The sequence below is a fragment of the Spermophilus citellus genome, assembly GCF_964194105.1.
Source record: "Spermophilus citellus genome assembly, chromosome: 7".
Classification (NCBI taxonomy): domain Eukaryota; kingdom Metazoa; phylum Chordata; class Mammalia; order Rodentia; family Sciuridae; genus Spermophilus; species Spermophilus citellus.
Genome location: NC_138188.1, coordinates 54,046,359 through 54,067,839, shown reverse-complemented (window position 1 = coordinate 54,067,839; position 21,481 = coordinate 54,046,359). Strand labels below are relative to the sequence as shown.

At 49.9% G+C, this 21,481-nt stretch overlaps 1 protein-coding gene across 1 annotated transcript in view; it reads right to left on the bottom strand.

Moving 5' to 3' along the window:
* MINDY4B (MINDY family member 4B) overlaps nt 1-6,791 on the bottom strand; it is a gene marked incomplete at both ends in the record, with an annotated part of 28,736 nt that extends 21,945 nt beyond the window's left edge. The window contains 3 exons of the mRNA XM_081301901.1: nt 4,583-4,750; nt 6,426-6,453; nt 6,685-6,791. Of these exons, the coding sequence (XP_081158027.1) occupies nt 4,583-4,750; nt 6,426-6,453; nt 6,685-6,791 (303 nt within the window). The remainder of the gene's footprint in view (nt 1-4,582; nt 4,751-6,425; nt 6,454-6,684) is intronic.
* Between the last annotated feature and the right edge of the window lie 14,690 nt (nt 6,792-21,481).

The following is a 21,481-nucleotide window of genomic DNA, read 5'->3' as shown; positions in this document are numbered from 1 at the left end:
AGCTCCACCCGCCCGCTGCACCTCTGGGAGGCTCCCCAGCCAGGCCACCAGAGGCAAGAGCGAGCCCTCTCACTGCAGGACATTGTTCCACATCACACAAGAAGATCGCCCTGCACAGGTTTGATGGCAGGCCTGCCTGCTGCCCGGGAACTGGAGGCGTGTGGTGACTGCCTGTAAGTGACTGGAGCGATCACTGCAGCTTAACATGTCCAGGGACAGTTCACGGTTCCCCCTTTGTGCTTTGTGACACATCCCCCTCTCCTGGCTCTGCCTTCCACGTCACTGTCTAGATGACCATGATAACAGCAGTGATCGGCATCAACAACACCAGCACACACACAGAAGACGGGTCCCAAGTCATTCTTCCCAAGAGGTTGAACTTCCTACCCTGACAGTCTTGTCCCTTGTCCCTGGGGTGAGAGTTTCCCACGGCCACCTGTCCCCATCCAGTCCCAACTTGAGTTAGAATAACCCTCGTGGAGGCTTCTTCCCTAGATTTCTCTTTGCCTCATGAATTTGGGACTGCCAGAATCCGAGATTCTGGAATTCCCGAGTCCTAAGCCAGTCGTGCGCTGGGCCATCTGATTGTGTGGTGGAGTCCTGGCTGTCACGTTTGCTGTGGCTTCTCAGATTCCAGGTCACCCCTGGAATGTGGAGGGCTTGCCGTAAGAATTCGTTGAATGAAAGCATCTCATTTTGCCCTTTCATGTTACAGCTCCAGGACTGGAGGCCCAGAGCAGTGAGTGGCATGCAAGTTCACATCCACAGAGAGGGCAGGTCTCTGGTGCAGACCAGCAGGATCCCAGTGCCAGACAGGTGGCACTCTCCAACCAGGATGGTCAGCCAGAGGGAAGTTTAACACGGGACCCTCCCCAAGGCTGGGCTGGGTATGGGGACACCACCGTGCTAATGCGGTTTCCTAGCAGCAGTTGGGAGTCATCGTGACCTCTAGACCTGAAGGAGCCTGGGGACAGGAAGCAGGAAGGGACTTCCAGGAGAGCAGAGGGACTAAGCCAGCGCTAGGCAACCTGGCTCCCTTTCCCACCTGCCCTCAGTCTCCCTGCTGGGCTCCCCATTGCTCAGACTCAACAGGAGGTCAGAGGAGGAGGGCACTGCATTGATGGAGAGGACAGGTCAGCCTCCTGGGCTGAGGCAGGTGGAAAGCGCAAGAAGAGCCTCTGTCCTGTATTGATTGATTACCACCCTCTGAGGTCCACTTGGTAGCCAGGTGTCATGTGTAGGGCACTAGGCTCTGTCTCACTGCCCGCTAAGCCACTCCTGCCTGACCTCCCTCTATGACAGCTCTGTTCATGGGGTCTCCCGGAGTCAATCTTTGGGCATCTTGGCGATTTACCATGATACTGCCATGGGCTGGTGCTGCAGCTCATGAGGGATCTGGTCCTTGGTTGCCAATAAGAGTCTGAGGAAAGAAATCCCAGGCTGGGTCTCTAAGAAGGGCTGGGGATGGAGGAGGCTGGGGAAGGGAAGGTGGGAGGGGAGAAAGGGCTTCTGGCGGGGCAGGCGCACCCTCTCCATGATCTCACAGGGCCAGCAGCCTTGGCCAGAGCTCCTTCCACCAGGAGTTGAGGGACAGAAGGAAGCTGCCCAGCTCAGGAGGGCAACCCAAGGCAGGAGGTAGGAGCCATGAGGCCAGTGCAGGCACAGGGCCCACTGATGCAGCCTCCGCATCTGAGTGGGTCCCAGTGGCCACTGTGTGCCAGGGTCAGGTGTCCCAGGTCCCCCTACTCCCCTCGGAGAAGGGAAGAAGGACAAAGGTCTCTCCTGGACCAGGAGGACCCAATAGCTCTGTAACTTGCCAGGTGGCTGTGCTGTTGAAATGTGGATCAGAATCAGCCAAGCTTCCAAACCCGCCCGGGACAAACATTCAGAACCCCAAGCTCATCATCTGGGAGTCCAGGGCGTGTTTAATTAATGCTGCTGCTATTTAAAGGACATACTATCATCTGGCCCACATGATGGGAATAAGTCCAAATTCATTTTTTAAAAAAGATTAATTATCTCTACTTCTGGGACATCCCCCTGATTCAGGCTGCAGTGGTCTGGATCTTGTCTCCCTGTCTTTTGCAAAGGGAGAGAATCACCTTGGAAAAGCCACTGGGGAGGTCTCCAGGCACCTCTCTGTGTGTGTCTGCTCTCCTACGGAGAGAAAAGACTTCACAAACATCTGTGAGTGCTTTTCTATTTTTAAGATTTGTGTGTTTTTAAAAATAGAGAGTACATTTGCATGGTTCAAATTCCAGAGTCCAGAACGTACGCTGTGAACACACTCCCTCCTATCCCTGTCTCCTGTACCCTCTGAGCCCCTGTGGTATTTGATGAAATCTTCTGGGATTCATTTTTTTTAATACACAGGCAAATACCAAATAGAATCATAGTTTTTCTTTTTTCATATAAAAGGTAGCCTATTTTTCAGAGGTGTATTACTTTTTAAATGATATTCTCCATAAGAAATCTGTACATAAACAAAGAATATATTTTTATGAAAGATTTTTCATTAAAACATTATCAAGTAAAATGCACATACGAGCTGATTATCCCTCACTGAAAATGCCTGGGTAGAGCAGAGGGAGGAGTCAGGGGAGGGAGGAGGAGAGGGAAGGTGGACATGCTGGGGAGTGACATTGATCAAGTCATGTTATGTGCGTGTACAATGAGTATGTCATGATGAATCCAATATTGTCTATAATTGTAATGCACCAATAAATTTTAAAAAAGAAGATGCCTGGGGCTGGAAGTGTTTTGGATTTTTGGATTCTGGAATATTTGAGCATACATAGTAAGACCCTCTGGGAATGGGGCCCAAGTCTGGACATGAAATTCACTTATAGTTCAGATGGGCCTTGTACCCACAGCCCAAAGGTAATTTTATATGATATTTTTAATGCACCTACATTTTGACTGTGACTCATCATAGGAGGTCACGTGTAGAATTGTCCATCTGTCATGTCAATTCCTTGAAAAGTTTTGGATTTCGGAGCATTTTGGATTTCTGGTTTGGAGTTTCTACTTGCTCTGACCTCCTGGCTGCACCATGTAGGCAGCAGGCCCACCAAGAACTGGGCACTGACAGGACTTAGAGTCACTATCTTCACTGCTGGAAGGAGGGTACAAGACACGCCCTCCTACCAGGGGTGTCAAGGCCAATGAGCACAGCAAAGTCTCTCAGAGAGCCCCTGTCTGCCTGTCTCCCCTGCCAGCCGGAGAGGAAGGCGGATGGAGGCAGCGTGTTCACAGGAGAAAGGGAGCGAGGCTCAGCACATCTGTAGAGAAGTGTGGCAGTGGAGAGCGGCTCGGGAAGCCTGAGAGGTCACACAATCCCAAGGAGTTCCGGGGCTCTGGTCCCCATGTGTATCTGGGAAGCTTCAGGAAAGGCTATACTGAAATGCTGCACTTGGGGTCACCCAGCCATAGCTCCAACAGCAGCCAGAGGCCCTACCTGAGGCTCTGTGTGGTTTCTCTGAGGGGTTTGGCCCCACCCACTCCTCTCAGCGGGTCCCTGTGTGCAACACACAGAATGCCTGACTTCACGTACATGGCAGCCTGGCGCAGGGCAGATGCTGCTGGTCTTTGTCCAAATGACTGAGCAGGTCCTGGGGCATCTCTGCAGGTGTGCCAGGTGTGTGGGAGCATGTTCTTGGGAAGGAAGTGCCTCTTCCAACACTTCTTCTTAGGGTCCTAAGGAAAGGTCCTTGCCTGAGGCTCTAGAGTGTCATAGGGGTTTGAGGGGTGGCGCCAACCTGGGTGGCTTGTCCTGGGAAGCCTGAGCTCCATTACGACTTAAAGCACCATTTTGGAGAGGAACCCAATTGGAGGGATCTCTCACCCGCCTGGTACTTCTATTTTGATCTGACCCTGTCCTCACTTCCCATTTCCAATTGTGTCTTTTCAACCACGACAGCTGCTCCTTTGGACATCTGCCAAGACATTACCTCCAACTCGGCCTATGTGACCCCTGAGATATCTCTAGGTTCACCTCCTGGCTACTTCTCTGCATCAGCCTCATTTTCATCCTGATCAAGACTTGAATCAAACAAACAGTCCCTGGGACCAATATTCCAGATCCATTTGGATCCTCAAATTCCAGGGTTTTTTTTAAATCTATATATTAATCAATAGTCCTAAGTAAGAAGCCCTTCCTGAGATCAGCTCCTGTCCCAGGACTGAGCCCCCTCCTGCCCCCACACCTGCAGGGTCCTCTCCTATGCCCCTTCTTTGCCCAGAGACTCATGCATTCCCAGTGCTCCGTGGTCTGCCTGCTCCTTAGAGGACTGACCCAGTCTACCTTCCAGAGAGAACATTTGAATGCAACTCCCTCTCTCAAATATAACTGTCATTTTGAGGGAGTCAGTAAAGAGAGACTTTCAGAGTTCATGAGGAAAAGGCTACTGTCACCCGTGTCCTTGGGAAATGCCCTCAATAAGTCGCTTAAGTTCAATTCTCCTTTCACCAATCCCAGCCGTCTGTAGTCTGATCTTCAACAACACTCTCCCGAGAGCGGGTGAGATTCCCAGTCTGGTTCTGCCAAGACCTGTTTCATGTTTAATTGACCAGCTATACTTACTGTGGCCACTGTCAGGGAGATAGGACAGCCGCCCGATTTTGAGGAGATGACGGAGGGCCTGGGAATAGGACAAAGGCCCCTGGGTGGCCAACGTGCCTGTCCTCTGGGCTGAGGTGTTCCTGTCCCATCTCCAGTTCCATCAGCAGATGCAGCGTTCCCCTCATGGTTCTGTATAAAATGCCAGCCGCCCAAAAGAGACAAAGCAAACAGAATAAAGATGAAAGACAGGATAACCTGTTCCACGTCTTCTCTTTCTCTTTGAAATACCAGTGTTCAGAAAATGCTGTCTCACTTTTATAGATGCCTGAAATTTGTAATAAATAGCGATAAAAGAGATGGAAATATTTTTTAAAAATCCCAGGGTCTGTGTCAAAGGAGTTTCTTGTAAGTTTTATGAGACTCAGAGAGGTGAAATGTAACTATGGAAACATAATTAATGCTATCGAGGCCTTGACTTGAAATTATGTTTAGAGAAGAATGTAAATGTCACCGTCGCTTGTTTGGAAAAGATAGCATCTTAGGAACATGGGCTGCTTTTTTTCTGTCCGTGGGGCACCCCCATCATAATGCTTATTGGCCAATAACTGAATCGAGTTTCCTCTGTTCAATTCTTTTCGATTCCTATTGTCCCATAAGGGAGCATAATAATTTTCTTCTTTAAATGCTCACCCCCACCTTTAAAAAAATCTCTTTTAACTTTTCTTGACTGATTCGCTGGCATTTCAGCACAAGTTAGCCTCCACGCTTCCTCTGATTTATTCAACATGGGTACTAACACCTTGAAAGGAACTTCCCCATTGGAGCTAAAATGTGAAGGATGCGGCCTTCTTCGTTTTTCTGTATTCCTAGAGGCAAAGATGCTCTCTTATCTCAGAACCGCAGCATCTGAGGCACAGGCTACTGATGGGAGAAGATGCATTTTGTAAATCAAATGGAAAATCTTTACATTTGTGCCAGTGGGGTTTCCCCGCCCTGTGTAGAGCATAACTTGACACTTATTTACTTTTTCCTTTCAGAGATTGTTTTATCTTTTGAATGTTTTATCCCCCCAAATGTAGCTATCTCCATTTAATACTTTCAGGACGAAAATAGAAGTATTATCTCCCAGATTCTAATTTAGACTATGGTTAAGAAGGCTTTAGCACAAATAAGGCTTTTGATCACAGGTTACTTGAAGCAAGATGCTTTAGCATTACAGTTAAAATTTTAATAATCCAATTGCTTGGTTATATGTATTAGTGCTAGGAAAATCACCTAAATATTTTATGCTGTGTTGGCTCAGAAATTGATGTACTGCCTGCAGTACAAAGTCCATTACCTCTCAACCTCTGCAGGTTACGTGAGGTACAAACATCTTTCATCTTATACTGAGTAAGAGATTTTAATATACTGATGACAAAACACCTTTTTTTAACACCTGAATTCAGTCATCTCTCCCTTATTTGAAAATGGTAAAGGAAAGCAGTTTGTCAGATGCTGAATAAAGATGATAACTATTTTCAAAATTACTTTTCTTCAGGGACATTGGATGCGCTGGTTTGTCAGATTCTAGTGTTATTTCACAAGTGTAGGAACTTCAAATTCTATTACTTTTTTTCTAAAATAATAACCATATGGTGCTCTTAATGATGAAAAGTAGCTCTTAACAGTAAGAAGACATTTCTGAAGGGAGAAAGCACCAGATAAAATCTTCACAGGCTTTCTAGTCTCTCCAGCTTTCACGCATTAAATGCTAGTGCCTGAGTGACATTATGTGCATTGAATAAATGCAGATTGTGCTGTTAATGTGATTGTTTGAAGAAGCTACTAGAGGAAAACACATTGGCCCGGGGAAAGTAATTACCTGCAGAGTTGCATTATTGGTTCCCAACCTATAAGTGAAGGAGAAAACATGGAGTAAATTACCCACTGCATCCGAAGCTCACATTCCGGAACCTCCCCAAGCCCCAGCCTCGCTGGGGAAGTCTTTGTCGACAGCTCCCCAACAAGCATTCCAAACGTGCATCTCTAATGGAAACTCCTCATGCAGCAAGCATCAGAGTTGATTATTTAACACCCCGAGCCCCTCTGTCTCTGGAGAAATGGAGAACAACACCTCTTACCTGTGATAACTAAAGATTTCCCTCCATTTATCAAGAAATACAATCTTCCTTGTTATTTCCTCTAAATCCAGCTCTGGAGGGCTTTGCTCCCCACTGGAGACTTCCATATCTGTTTGGGTAACGTGAAGAAGTGGAAGCAGGAGTTGTTTAGATGGGAGGGAGGTCTGGCTGGAGCAGAAGGCCGGACTGTGGGGATGTCCCTGCTTTGGCCAGCACAGAGAGTACACCTGCTGCTTAGGGCTCATGAAACCCCTGCTGTCAGATCCTGATGAAACTTTCATTGGAGGTCAAACACGGTGTATTTGTGCACTGTCTGGGTGCCATGAATGTTTAATCCAGGACACAGATTTATAAATGAAGGGATTCCAATTACTTACTGTCTCAAAGCACCTGAGACAATTTAGTTGATGAGAGATGCCTTGTGGTGGAATGTGATAGCTCCTTATCCTGGAAGTCTCCTTGGAAGAGTCTGTGGGACAGAAATACATTGCCAAAGGGAGAGAAAGCCACCCTGCTCGCCCCCAAAGCTTTATCACCTATCGTGGTGTACTCCATAAGCCAAGGAAGATACCAGCTTTCACATGGTTGAAGAAGGAACTAGTTTTCTCTGTCCCAGGAGAAATCTAAAGGTTATCATCTTCCTATTGGCTGAAAGAATTGTAGCTGCAGTAATTGGCACAATGAGGAATATTGATGGCCGTGGTGGCTAATTTTGCTTGTCAACTGGGCTGGGCTGTGGTGCCCACATCTGTGCCCTTAAACACCAGTCTAGATGTTGCTGTAAAGGTTTTTGCTTTTTTAAAGATGTGATTAACTTTTAAATCAGGAGGCTCTTAGTGAGTGAGACCGAGTACCCTCCATCTCAGGGCAGGCCTCCCCCAGTCGGCTGAAGTTCTCAGGAAAAGACTGCCGTCTTCTGAGCAGGAAGACACATCACTCTGACCAGGCAGAAGCAAGTCTTCAACACCCATCCTGTCTGGGGTTCTAGCTTGTTGGTCTACCTGCAGAATTCAGATCCCCCTCCCGCCCAAAAAACACTCCTTGGATCCTGCAAGCCAGTGTGTGTGTGTGTGTGTGTGTGTGTGTGTGTGTGTGTGTGTGTCCAGTTGATTCTGTTTCTCTGGGGGACTTTGACCAAAATGATGGGTCTTATAAAAAGCCACTACTGGTTACCAGAACACTTTCCTCATCTCTTCTGACTTTTTTGAACCTCATGATTGAACCTCCTTAGTGGCAAGTTGTTTTCTCTATAGATATTTCTGATGTGAGTTATATAAAATCCCAGGAATGCTAAGAAGTCAAGAGGCAAAGAGGTGACTTGGATGTATTTTAGCTGCAGTGGCGAGGGACTAGGGGATTGGTTATTTGTAATATTGTAAATACCTTAAAACAGAAAGGTATCAAATAACCCAAGGTGGACCTAAGTGTCCACACTCTAGCTTGGGATTCCTGTGACAACAGTTTCTTAAGCTAATTTTTGTTGATGGTTTAACTATTTCATATTCACAGGTTCATAAAGCTCTCTCAGATTTAGGATTTTTGTTGCAAACATAAGGGGCATGAATAAATCTTTTTGTATTTTTTTTCTAACCATAAATCCTCCTATTTTTAAAGAGAAGGTGTTGTTGTTTTCCTCTTTAGTTGTAATGATAGCATCAGTATTTAATATTTATTAGGCACCCCTGGTGTAGAAAAGGAAATAAGAAATTACATGATCCTTACTCTCAAATAATAAAATGATGAGAAATGTTCTGGCATTTCCTATTTAGAAAGTCATATTAAAAAATAAATTCTAGATCTGTCATTTAAATTATTTAACAACCCCAAACCAGGAAAGGGAAACAGCTAAGAAAACCATTTTTCTTAAGAATCATTATTAAATCTGTGAATTCTGGCCTATGTCTGGGTCCTAATTCACATAGAATTCTGTAAAGGCTGGAGCGTAAACCCTGGGGATTAGACAAGTCCATTCTGTTGGGTTCAATATGCATATTTTGCATGTTCCTTCCATGCTGGGCACTTGGAGATGCCAAGGTGAAAAGGTACGATTCCCACTCTTCTGTGGTGGAGGAAACATAGGCAGTGCAGGGAACACACTGTGAGGATGTGTCCTGGGCCCCAGGAGCACAGAGGACAGGCAAGGGGGCAGGGGGCCTCTGGTCCACACTGCTGGGTCTGAATCATAGTTTTGTCACTGGAGGTCTGAGGAGTCCCCAGGGGAATCAGAACTAGTGGGGTTTTTGACAAACATTGTGGAAAGAAATTTAAGCATGTGTGGAATAAAGGTACAAACAGATTTACTTAGGAAAGTGAGGGAAAGAGAGAGAGCTGGGATTTCCTGAGTGTGAGAAGCCACCCCCCCCCCTTGGTCTGGGTGCTACTATTTCTCCAGCGACAGTAACCAGGGGCTGGGCTGTGGGTGGAGCTGGGCGAGTTTTGCAATGTTGAGCTAGTTTTCCTTGCCTTTCCCACGGCCCTCACATTGTGCTTAAGGTATAGGCTGGGTGCTCTGAGCTGCTTGTTCTGCTGGCTCATGGGTGTTTCTTGACTCCAAAGGCTCATGGGCACTTTTCTTTTGAGATTCCATGTATCTTTTTTCTCTATGTCCCTAGTTCCTCTCTCAGTATCACCCATTACCAGCTGTATGACCTTAGGTTATTTAATTAGCCTGTGCATCTGGTTATTCATCTGTGAAATGGGAATAATTTGGAAACTTCATTACATCGGGACCTCTCATCTATGAACATGGTATGTCTTGCTGTTCAGCCCTTCTCTGTCTTCTCATTGCTTATTTGGACTTGACACTCAGAGGCAGAATGGCTAGGTCCAATGGTGTGGCCATTTGAAACTTCAACACTCAGGTTTCATCATTGCTCAAGGCCATTCCTTGCTCAGCCTCTCCTATTACTTTGATCCCCAGGTTGGGCTCCATGGCCCTTTTGTTCCCTCACCGTTCTCTCTAGTTCTGCAGATGGAAGGGGCTGGTCTCTGGAGTAGTCCACGAGTTAAGAATGTATTCATCCACGTCCAGGAGAAACTACCATTCTCTTGGGCATTTTGTCAACAGACCAAGAACAACAGACCTGGGTGTAAAAAGTAGAGTGGGGAGAAAGGATGGGGCTGGGGGACCCTGACCCAGGTCTGGAAGGAGGAGACAGTGGAGGGCACAGAATGTGTGGAATCTGGGGTTGTCGTCTTCATTGTATGCCCTGCCCCCACCCCACAGCATAGGAAGTCACCCAAAGCTCCTGTCCCAAGACTGCCCTGATTCTGCAAAGAAGTGGGGTGGAATAAGAGATCTCAGGGGCTGGGGCTGGGGCTCAGTGGTAGAGTGCTTGCCTAGCATGCACAAGGCACCAGTTTCGATCCTCAGCACCACATAAATGTAAAAATAAAGATATTGTATCCACCTAAAGCTTAAGAATAAATATTTAAAAAAAAAAGAGATCTCAGACAGTCATGTGTCTGCTGCAAAGATCCAGTCCAAAGCCCTGGGGGAGGTAGGAGAGCTTCTGCAGCGTGCGGCAGGAGATGGGGGCCAGGAGGGTCTGCACCCATTCACCTTCCCAGGCACCGCATGACATGAATGTAGAAATCAGCACCTGAGGCCACGTGCTTTGTTCATAATCAAATACAACAATATTCATGACATTATGACAAAAGCTAGTATATATTCTGAACCTGAAATTCAGAATGTGAGAGTTCAGCATTATTAACATTTGCTCTAGACCCCAGAAAGCAAGACTGATCTTAATGATCACACACTCAATTCAGCTCGTGGTCAATTTTGAGGAACTTGGGTGTGCAAACACTTCAACTAACTTGCAAAATGAACCCCCCACACACACTAGAATTTCTTCTTGCTGTTTTCATGTGAGTCTTCGTAAACAGGAATCTGGAAGCAGAATTTTAGAGGCTTTTGATTTTTTTTTTTCTTAAAACACAATCTCGTTAGTGTTTAATTAACCTTACCACTGGAAAGCTCTTCCTTAGGATTAAGTTAAATCCTTTTTGCTTTAATTATCATTCATTTTCTTCGGTTCTACTTTCTGTGGAGATGGAAATTTCCTGATTATATTCCTTCCTGAAAGAATCCTGCCAGTCCCTAAAGCTGGGAGGTGGCTGATATGTTCTGCTTTTGTTCTGGTGCTGTGGGGAGGAGGAGGAAGGTGGGGGGAAAGGCCCAGCGTCCAATGGATCTATATCCCAACCAGATAGATGGATCTATGTCCCTCCGCCATAGCTGTGTGACCTTGGGCAAGTTCTCTAGTCTCTCTCTGAGCTTCACTGATGTACCTCGTAGAATCGTGATGATCATGGTCTGTCGGAAAGCTCCTAACCTTTAAATGTTCCCTTGTCTCTACAGGTTAAAATGCCCCCTTAGAAGTTCCATCTTCCTACCTTTGTAGACTTTAGGAATAGCAGCTCGGGTCAGGGATAGAGCTGGAAGTCAAAAGTCCCATGTGAGGGACACAGACGTCGGTCCTGGCCCACTCCCTCAGTCACTGGCCTTTGGACACTGGTCACTACCGTGGTCCTGTCAACACCCCAAAGGCCTCAGAAACCACCGTGTTACAATGGGGAATAAGGATTTGGTTTTCGATCCTGGTGCCGAAAACCCTTGGCATTTCCTGAGTGACAAAGGTGAAAGGATACCTTCCTCTGTGCGCTGACCTTGGTGGTCCTCAGCAGCTTCAGTGTGGTTTGAAACTGGAGAGGCTGGGGAGGCTGGAGAGGCTGGAGAGGCTGGGGAAGCTGGGGAGGCTGGAGAGGCTGGGGAGGCTGGGGAGGCTGGGGAGGCTGGGGAGGCTGGAGAGGCTGAAGAGGATGGAGAGGCTGGGGAGGCTGGGGAGGCTGGGGACTGAACTACCAGGATGGTTCAATCAACATCGCCTACGTCAGGAACAGGCTCCAGGGAGCTTCTCAGCTGGCGGACACACCCAGGTGCCAGGAGGGCAGCACCCAGCTCCACTGGGGACAGAAACCCTTCCAGACCCCACCCTTACGCACCTCTTCATCCGGCTGTTTATCTGTATCTTTGTAAGAAGCTGGTGACCATAAGTAAGTGGCTTTCCAGGTTCCATGAGCCTCTCTATCAAATCATCAGGGGTAGTGGGACCTTGGCCTTGCAGTAAGCAGGTCAGATGTGCAGGGGACCCAGGACTGGCACCTGCACTGAGGATGGATCTATGCCCCAACTAGTGGACTGCAGATGGAAAACACTGGAAGGAGAACTAGGCGGGAGCTTGGCGGTGGGCACTGTCCCACACGCCCCAGGCCTGGGGTGACCCCGTGCAGTGGGACAGACCCACTGGAGCACCTGCCCTTGGCGTATCCTCATATAATAAGATGCGGATGATCTCGAGCTTCACTGAGTGCTGTCCTAGGCGTGCACGATGGGACAGGCCAGCTGCAGGGCCAGCTTCCATGCTGTGGTCAGGCTGAGCACCATGAGGGAGCCCCTGCCAGGAGGGCATGTCACTGCCTGTCTGGGTGTCCGGGCTTGGCTGCCCCATGGGTCCCCATCTTTAGACATGCTGTGTCCAACAAGGGTCTAGGCCACTAGTGTCTGCGCTGAAGTGACCTCAGGACTCCTGGCTGGGGCAGAATTGGCTAGCGTTGGGGAAACCGCTCCTCAGGTGCCAGCACTGGAGAGCCATAGTTTGGGAACTTCAGCGCCCACTTGTGCCACGGTGTCTGAGTGTCTGGGTGCATAGCTCTGCTGCTCCCCAGATCAAGCTGCTCAGGCTGCACCCAGGGCCGATGGGCCTGGCACTCTGGCTGCCGTAGCCTGGCTGGGCACAAAATAACTGGGAGGTCACAAGCCACTTGTAGGTTCAAACAGGAACTACTTTATTGCCCGAACCTAACGGGAACTCTCCAGAACTCCACAGAAACTCTGCAAGAACCAACGAGAACTCAAGGGGAACTCAAAAGTAGCGGGCACCCGAGGTAGCAGGAGCCGCCTTATTGCCGGATAGCAGAGGTTTATATACACAACTGAATACATAGCTTGTTTCAATTTAGCATCATCCAGTTACAGCAATCAGTCATTATCTTAATAATTATACACAGCTTAACTTAATTATCATCATCTTAATGGCTCGCTGGTGTTACTTCTCAACCACTCCTTCTGGCAAAATGCCAGGCGCCATCTTGACTTGGTTGTGGCTCTCAACACTGGCCACACCTGGGTCTTTGCTAAGCTTACACAGCTTTTGGCAGAACACACTTCTCTATTAGGGTGGCACTTGCTTCTTCCAGCCCAGCAGGGAAGAGGTGTCTCTTTGCTTGAAGCCTCTGATGGTGCAGGAAACCGTGGTGCTCAGAGAGCACTCTCTGCAACCTGGATGCTCTCATTCCTGATGGGGGACCTCAACGACGACGATGTCTGCAAACCCCTTCTCAGGCCACAAGGTGATGTCATCACAAGAGAGACAGCCCCTCACCCTGGACGTGTTCTCTGTAAGAGGCAAGGCCTGGATCTGCCTGTGCTCACAGACAGAGTGTATAGAAGTGCACTCAGGAGCAGGGTGTATGCACCACGCCCCAGGGAGTGATCTTGGGCCCTTCATTTCACCTCTGTGCCTCACTTTCCAGCCTTGTCAAATGGAGATGGTCACAGTGACTACATCATGAGGTTGTTAGGAGTCTTAACACACATAAAAATACATAAAAAGGGACACGTACCGAGTGTGCAGTGATGTTTAACTGTTTCACTTTAAATAGGGACCATTCCTGCCCCGTGACCTCCTACAGTTGCTCCAAACCCTGGGGTGGGAGGTCTCTGTAGGCCGAGGGGCTGAGCAGACAGGGTGGCCTGTCTTCTCAGGACCCGGACTGTGAGGAAGAGCAACTCCGTGGGAACTACCTTAAGCAGAATTGAGGAAAGAGAACCCAGGAGTTCTTTGATTCCCGGGGAGTCCTACACAGAGGTGGCTGAATGTGCACACTCGGGTGACACTGTTGGGGTCTGGCTGTCCCCAGCCACGCTTGCTGAGTCTTCAGAGAGACTTTCCCGGGGGAGGAAGGCAGTCGGGCCCACTTTTACCAGCTCAGCCCCTCTAGCAAGAGCACACCTATTTCTGGTCCCGTAAAATCGCAGGGTGGATTCTAACTGGGTCATCTCATAGCACCTGTGGTTGGGGCCACGTGGATCACTGATTGGCCAGACCGAGGAGGAGGACCCCAGAGACTGGACCCCAGGGACTGAGGGTGTGGAAGGGAGCATCATCTCCAGGGGGAAACCGAAACGCTGGTTCCAGCCGGGGAGGGGGTGTCGGCTTTACAGAGTGTGGGCCCCAAGACCAGACCCGCCCTCCAGTAAGACAGGGTCAGGGCTGGGGTGCAGCTCAGCAAGAGCAGTCGCCAGCTCACGCCTGACCCTGGGTGCCAGCCAAGCACAAAACAGCAGCAGCAAACCGCCAAGAATGAACAGAATGCAGGAGTCACTTCTGGAAACACCTGTGGTCTGGGGTCAGTCAGACCATCTGCCGCAGGGACCCCACAGCCACCTGGGCCAGACGTCACCCTTGCCCTGCATCTCTGATGACAGTGGCAGGCACCCTGGGATGCTGCCAGCTGGGCTGCTTTCTCTCACCCCCCTGCCCTCTGCATGTCTAGCCAGGGCAGCGGCTTGCTGGGCATGCCCGGTTTCCTCTGTCCTTGCTGCCTTAGCACCCACACCCACCTTGCATGCCTGGGGTGTCTTTGGGTGAGGCGGGGAGAAGCGCTCAATGGGCAGGTGAAAGCACAGCATTGGATGAACCCTAATCCATAATGGGCCAGATCACCAACAGTATGCAATGCTCACTTTAAACCTGTGTGTGTGTGTGTGTGTGCCGTGCACACACATGATAAAATACACCCCAACTGTGACTTCTGAGCACACAGCATTCCTGGGTGGTTGCCCATTCCTGTTGTCCAGGAGCAGATGTCCAGGTGGACACGGCCACAAACCCGAAGGACCTCCTCCTCAAGCAGTGGCTTTGAAGTCCTTTCCCTGGAGGCTCTGGACCTAGGGAGCCCGCTATTCTTCACAGTTTGAGGGAAAGCCGCCCCTTCCTCTGCTCTCCCGTGACTGTGCATGGCAGGGTACACGGACAGAAGCGAAGGCGGGTTGGCCTCACCACCAACCCCGTTTCAGGGCTGCCTGGGCCTAGGAAAGGCGGGCGGGCGGCCTGTGATCGCTGTGTGAGCCCAGAGCTCACCTCCCTCCTGCGGGGACAAGGTGTGGGACACATGGGGTGGCACTCTGGGCCATCTGTACTGGCCCTGTGCTGGACCTGCTCTGGCTCCCACGCGCCCAGCTCCGCCTACGATCTCCTGCCTCCAGTCGCCGCCGCCCACACTGCCCAGGGTCACCAGATGCTTGGTGTCCCTCTGCGGACATGGACTGTCCAGCGTTCTAGGCACGAGACGGCCCTCTGGACACCGCGGAGGAGCCAGGTTCCTGGAGCCAGAGGAAGAGAGCTGGGGAGGCTGGTGTGCCAGGCTCCCAGCTCCGCAGCCCGCTGACGGTCCTGCCCGGAGCCCTGCCGCTGGACCTGCTCGCCCCTCCAGGGGCAGCGGTGGCCCGTCGGTCCTCAGATGGCAGACCAGGACTTCCACTCTCCTAACTTAATATAATCAGGTCGCCCACCCTCTCCACTGGGAAATAAGTTATAAATAACAAGCCAGAGAGGCTGTGGTTACTAGGAAACGGCCCGCAGTAGGGTTCTCAGCTGTCACTGTCACCATATGGCAGGGGATCAGCTCAGGTTCTCTGTCCTTGGCCTTTCCAGTGGTTCTCAGATGACAATTCCTGCAGATGACAGGATTCTTTTGTGCACTATAAGGGGATAATTCTAATTTGGTTTGTCGTTGATTTGCTGTGCGACTTTGAGTCAATCAGTTGGGCTCTCTGGTCCCCAGTTTAATGCTCCGTGAAAGAATTGTGAAGGTTGGGCTAGGTCAAGGTTGGCACGCGGCAACCACAGGCCAAATTGATTCTGCCATGTTTACGTATGGCCCACAAGCTAAGAATGAGTTTTACATTTTTAAATGCCTCAAAACCAAAGAATGATATTTCATGACACAAGATGCAATACTTTTTTATAGCTTAATATAACATATAACATGCTAATAATAATAATATAATACATAGTTACATATAATTATACAATACAATTTGCAATGATATCATACTTTGATGTTTATGAAATTTAAATTTGTGCCATAATAAAGTTCTGTTGCAACCCAGCCTCATTCTGTTGGCATGTTGTCTATGATGACCTTTGCCCTCCACAGCAGAGCTGAAAACAGCAACTGGACTCTGTGTTCCGACAACCTTAAAATGCGCGTTATCTGCCCTTTTGTAGAAGATACTGACCACTGAGCTAGGTGATCTTCAGGTCCCTGCAGTAGATCTTACAAATGACCTAAGCCTGGGCACAGCTCCATCTGGGCTTGGGACAGGAGGCCCAGGCCCTGGCTGCCCCTCCGGGCCATCTGGCACTTTTGCCAGGTCCTGAAGAGGATGGGGAAATGTGTTGGCCAGAGAAGAGACCACAGCTGGCCCTGCCCTGGGGGGGTGCCGGCCTGGAGGCCAGGGCGGTGAGCCGTGGATGTACCTGGAGAAGCAGGACTCGGACCAAGACAGCAGAGCCGGGAACACACGGAGGCCTGTGGGTCTTTCCCATAAAACTCTCTTTCTGTGCATGAGAAGAGACACGTCAACCGTGAGAGGCGGGATTTATTTGCATTCTACAGAAAAATCATGACATATCTGGGGAAAGTTAAACCCTGTATATATTCAATAACAATAAAAAATTACTGATTTTTTTAAAATGTGGGATAATGTTATTGTGATTATGCTTTTAAAATAGAGTCCTGAGATACATATTAAATATTAATGGATGAAATGGTATGATATCTTTGCCTCAATATAATCTGGGGGGCAGGGTGGAAGTGATTAAGACCATATAGATAAAATAGACTGGCCAAGAGCTGGTAGTTGAGGATATGTAATGGGTACTGAGGGATTCGTTATCTAAGCGTGCAAACATTTTAAAATTTCCACAATTAAAAATGTAAAATATTTAAGGTTTATAACCAGTGATTAGAACTTCGTGCTTTAAAAAAATTTAGTCCAAGAAAAACCTCACACAAGGGCCAGAAGTCTACACTTACTTCGTACTTCTGTTTATAATAGAAATATCTGGAAATAAGTTTCCCTATGATAAAAAAAAATCCTTGAAAAAGAATCGCCATGTCAGAAATTCAAAATACTTAGATTTTTTGATGGATGAAATCAACTTCATTAATAATTTTTTATTGCATATAGTCACTTCAAAATTTTAAGTAGGTAATGAATTAAAACAGAAATTGCCACCGATGTCCTTGTCAAATAGGCCTATCTTGTTTTTCTGTATTTTCAGTCGATATTGATCATGAGAACATTAAGCATTTGCAGGGTACTATGAGACTGTACAGGATATGTAGCATTTTATTACTTCAGCACATCTTGGCCTTGGAAGCAAGCCTGGCTGGTTGTGCTGGGTAGATGCTTCTAATCCTCAGGTACCCCTGTCCTTCCACTTTGTGGCTCTCCCATACTCTGATCGGACTTTCATCTCATGGTCCAATATAGTTGCTGTGTCTCCTGCCATTAAACTGAATTCCAGAGTGAAGAAAAGGGAAAGAGAAAGGACATGCCTCTAAAGGGCATGTGTCCCTTTTGTTCATATCCCTCGGGCCAGAATCATGTGGCCACCAGTTGCAAGGAGGTTGTACATGTGGCCTCCACGGGGCAGCCGTCCATTCTGCTGAGAGCATTACTATGACACAGGAAGGGAGGCTGGCTAAAGCAGTGGGGTGCGCCTGGCCCAGACGCCCTATGGCGAGGTGGGGTGCAGCTCCAGGGCCCCGCGTGGTTGGCTGAACCTGTTCCTGCCTTTCCCTCCTGGCCTGCAGACACCAGCCCTCCTCCCTCCCCTGCCTTCTTGACAGCGGCTTGGGTCAGGCCTGATGCCCCATCCATCCAGCCCGGGTGGTTCTCTGCCATCTGCTGTTGTACTGGACAGTCGGCTGCCCCTTCCCCACCCACAGATGTGGTTTTGGAGCCAAGTGGGCTCGAGTCCTGCCTTCCTCATCCTATCTGTGGCCTTGGGAAAGCCACCTTCCCTGCGTACACCTCGTTGTCCTTGCCTGAGGAAGGCCTTGCTGCATGGGGCGGGCAGGGACAGACCCCGGCTCCACCCACTTAGTGAGAGCGTCCTGAGGATGCTGGCGGGTCAGAGGGTGCCTGCTGCGAGAGGCCTTGTGGGAGCCCTGTGCAGCGGGCCTGCCCCTCCGTCCCACTACCTGACCCTTCGTCCCATTGCCTGCCCCTCAGAGGACTGTCTGCACAAGAGCTTACCCAGCCAGGCTGGTTGGCACCAGGTGGAATCTGATTGTGTCTTTGGACTATGGCACTTAGACTGGCACAGAGTCCCATTAGTGGCTGAGGATTGCGGGGACCATGCACAAACTGTAGTGCTGTAGTCTTTCTCCTTGAGCCACGGAGGTCAAACGTCCTGTGTTCTGAGCGACGCCTTACTCCTTGCATAAATGTCATTTCTTTCCTTAAATGTTTTAGTGTACTCTGTCCCTCTTACAAGCAACCTAGCTAAGCAGTTGGATCACTGGCAAAAGTGACAGAGTTTAACATCTGATGTCACCTAAGCCTGTGCCCTTCCACCCTCAAAACAAAAGGTGAATTGCGATTTCTTCTCTGTTTCATGTTCTTTCTCTAATCGAAACTTGCCATTAGAAGAGGCCCCACCAGCAATGACGTGTCATCCACATGCCCCCCGAGTGACCACATGAGCCTTCCTTCTAACTATGTCCTAAAATGCATTTTTACTGATGAGGAATTCTACCTGTTGGAGAGCCAAGGAGTTGGGCTTTCTGTAGGAGGAAGAGCCCTTGAGCTCTGCATCTCCTCTTGCTCCATGTGAGGTGGACTTCCCTGGTTTGCCCACACTGTGGGCTGGGCCAGGCTGCCCTGAGGCCAGCGGCCCTGCTCCTCCTTGTGTGGCCCTTTCTACCCACCCTTGGAGGCATCCCCCAAGCACCGAGATACCTGCACGGAACCGAGAGGTGCCTGGCCTTGGGGCCTCCCCCAGTCTCCAGCTCTGCCCATCTTCTGGCTCCTGGTCCACCTTGCAGTGTGTGGGTGGCTTGTTTGGGGTGTCATGAAAGGGCTGTGTACACACACCTGGCAAAGCAGCAAGTCAGACTTTCTGTGAACTGCTGCAAGAGGGAGCCAAGCCTCCGTGTGGACCGAGGGGACCCCAGCTTAGCCAGGTCTGTCCTCACTGCTCACACTTCTTGTCACCAAGTCCCGACTGGATCTTCTTGTACCTCTCCACTGTCTAGTCAGTCCTCAGCCTGCAGGTGAGTTTCCTTGAAGTATCCCACTGGCTGGCTACTCTCTGGGCCTCTCCGTCCCCCTCAGGCCCCGGAGTGCTGTTCAGTCATGCAGACCGACCATGTTAAGTGCATTCCAGGGCCTGCTGGAGAAGACCCCCCCCCAGCCTCCCAGGATCTGGGCTCATGCCCCCGTGGTGCCTGCAGAGGGGACCTCCACCAGGGCGCCAGCACCTCCTCATGGGCACTGAGCATGCCTTCCCTGGCTCTTGGGCCTGCACATCACACTCTCTCCCTGACTTAACCAGTGTAGGGATGTGGCCAGGATTAATTTGACTCGGATCTGCAGAGTTTGCAGCTCAGGAAGGGACAGAGACTGAAGCTTCTGAGCCAGGAGCAGATTTGGAGAAGCGCCTGACACCCCAACTGCCCGTTTCAAATTGGCCACGTAAAAGTGTAAAAGATGTGAGCCTTTCGCTGATCAAAGAAAAGCGAAAAGGAGCTGTGACCTAAAGGGAGAAGGGAAACGCCTAAGGACAGCTGGGGACAGCAGGCACCCTGTGCAGAACACACTGCAGGATGCCCCTGACGTGAGACGTCCACATAGGGCGGCCCTGGTGCCCTCTGTCCACCAACCAGGGCAGCAAACGCTCCCAGCGAGGGCTGCCCCCATCAGGTGGTGGACTGCTCCCGGCCACTGGCCATGCTAGCACGAGGGGCGCCATCTTTCATGTGGTAGATGAAGGCGCTACAGGCTGAATCCTGGCTCTGTGGAGTGTGGGCTGGAGAACCTTCTAGATGCATTGATCAGACATTGATGAGAATGGACACGCATGAGACTTCTCCTTCTGCGTCGGAGAACATTTTGCAGCTGGGTGTCTGGTGGGAGAAGAGCTAGTGTGGGTGGCCCTGTGGCCGCCCAAACAAGAGCCAGGAAGGAGGCATCTCAGCGCTGGCTCCTCTCCACCTTGCCTGCTCCATCATGGCCTCACGTGCTCCACAGCTGCGACTGCACAGCGTGTCCCCATCGTCCTGGCCAACAGTTTTCTCCCAGGCGCCTCAGGTGGATGACACACTGAATTCTGAGGACCCAGGAGGACTTTGAAACTCCCAGAGTGACATGGCAGGGACTCAAATACAAAGCAAGATGGGAACAATGCCTTGGTTTTCTATTTGTAGGGGTGTTATTGTTCCCACCTGGCATGTCTCCCAAAGACCCACGTGTTGAAGGCTGGATCCCCAGGGCAGCCCGGTTCAGAGGTGGAGCTTTGGAAAAGGCATTGGATCAAGAGGGCACTGACCTTACCTATGGATTGATCTATTAGGGATGCATTGGTGGTGGTGGCATTATTGAAGGTGGTGGAAACCGTAGGAGGTGGGACATGGAGACCGTGTGGGTCCTTGAGGGTGTGTCCTTGAGGACTATCTAGTCCCTGGCCCCTTCTTCTCCCTCTTCTTCTCGGCTGCTGTGTCCTGAGCAGCTTTCCTTCCCATGCCCTTCCGCCATGATGTTCTGCCCCACCTCAAGCCCAAGCAATGGACACGGCCACTACTGACTGAGACCTCCGAAACTATGCGCCAAACTAAGGCCTTCCTCCTTCAAGTTGTTTTTCTCAGGGATTTTGTCTCAACAAAAGCGGACTGACGCAACAGCTCCCAGGAGCCATCGAAACTTGGGAATTAAGACTAGCGCGGTAGTTATTTATGCTCATGCGCTGGAGGAGTCTGGAGATGTTTGGATTAGTTCTGGACAAGAAAATAAGGGTCAGGAAAAGTTAGTTTACATCCTAGCATCAGAGACCTGCATGGAGGAGAGCCTAGGCTTAACCTTCTTCCCTTCCCCAGTTCAACAAGCTGGGTCAACTGGAGAAACCGTCCCCACGTTAGGGGCAGTCTGTGGTTTTTGGAAACTGATTGAAGACAGGAGCTGGGACCTGCACTTCTGTTCTGCAGGGCCCATGGTCGAAGCTCATTCTGCATCTTAGGAGCCGTTTTATTCCTTGCGAGATGCAGCACCGCGGTCTTCCCTCCAGGCAGAGCATGGCAGCATCGTGGTGGTACCTCTCACACGACTCCCTCCTTCAAAGTGGAGGTGTGGTGGTCTAATCAGAGCTAGATGGACGTGGAGGAGGAGGACATGAGTGCTGGACTGTAGCAGGATCGCTGGGCGCAGGGACTCGTGCCTCACAATGTGTCCAGCAACGTTCTGGGTTCAGCAGGGCAAAGAAACTGACCTCCAGAGACCCCGTTTTGAGAATCAAGCTACATGTTACATACGTTTCTCCTCAGTCCTGTACAGCTTGGTTTGCCCACAAGACTTGCAAAATGTGTATCCCCCCTGTCCTTTTCTGGGGAGTACTGGGGATTGAACTCAGGGGCTCTCCACCACTGAGCCACATCTCAGCCC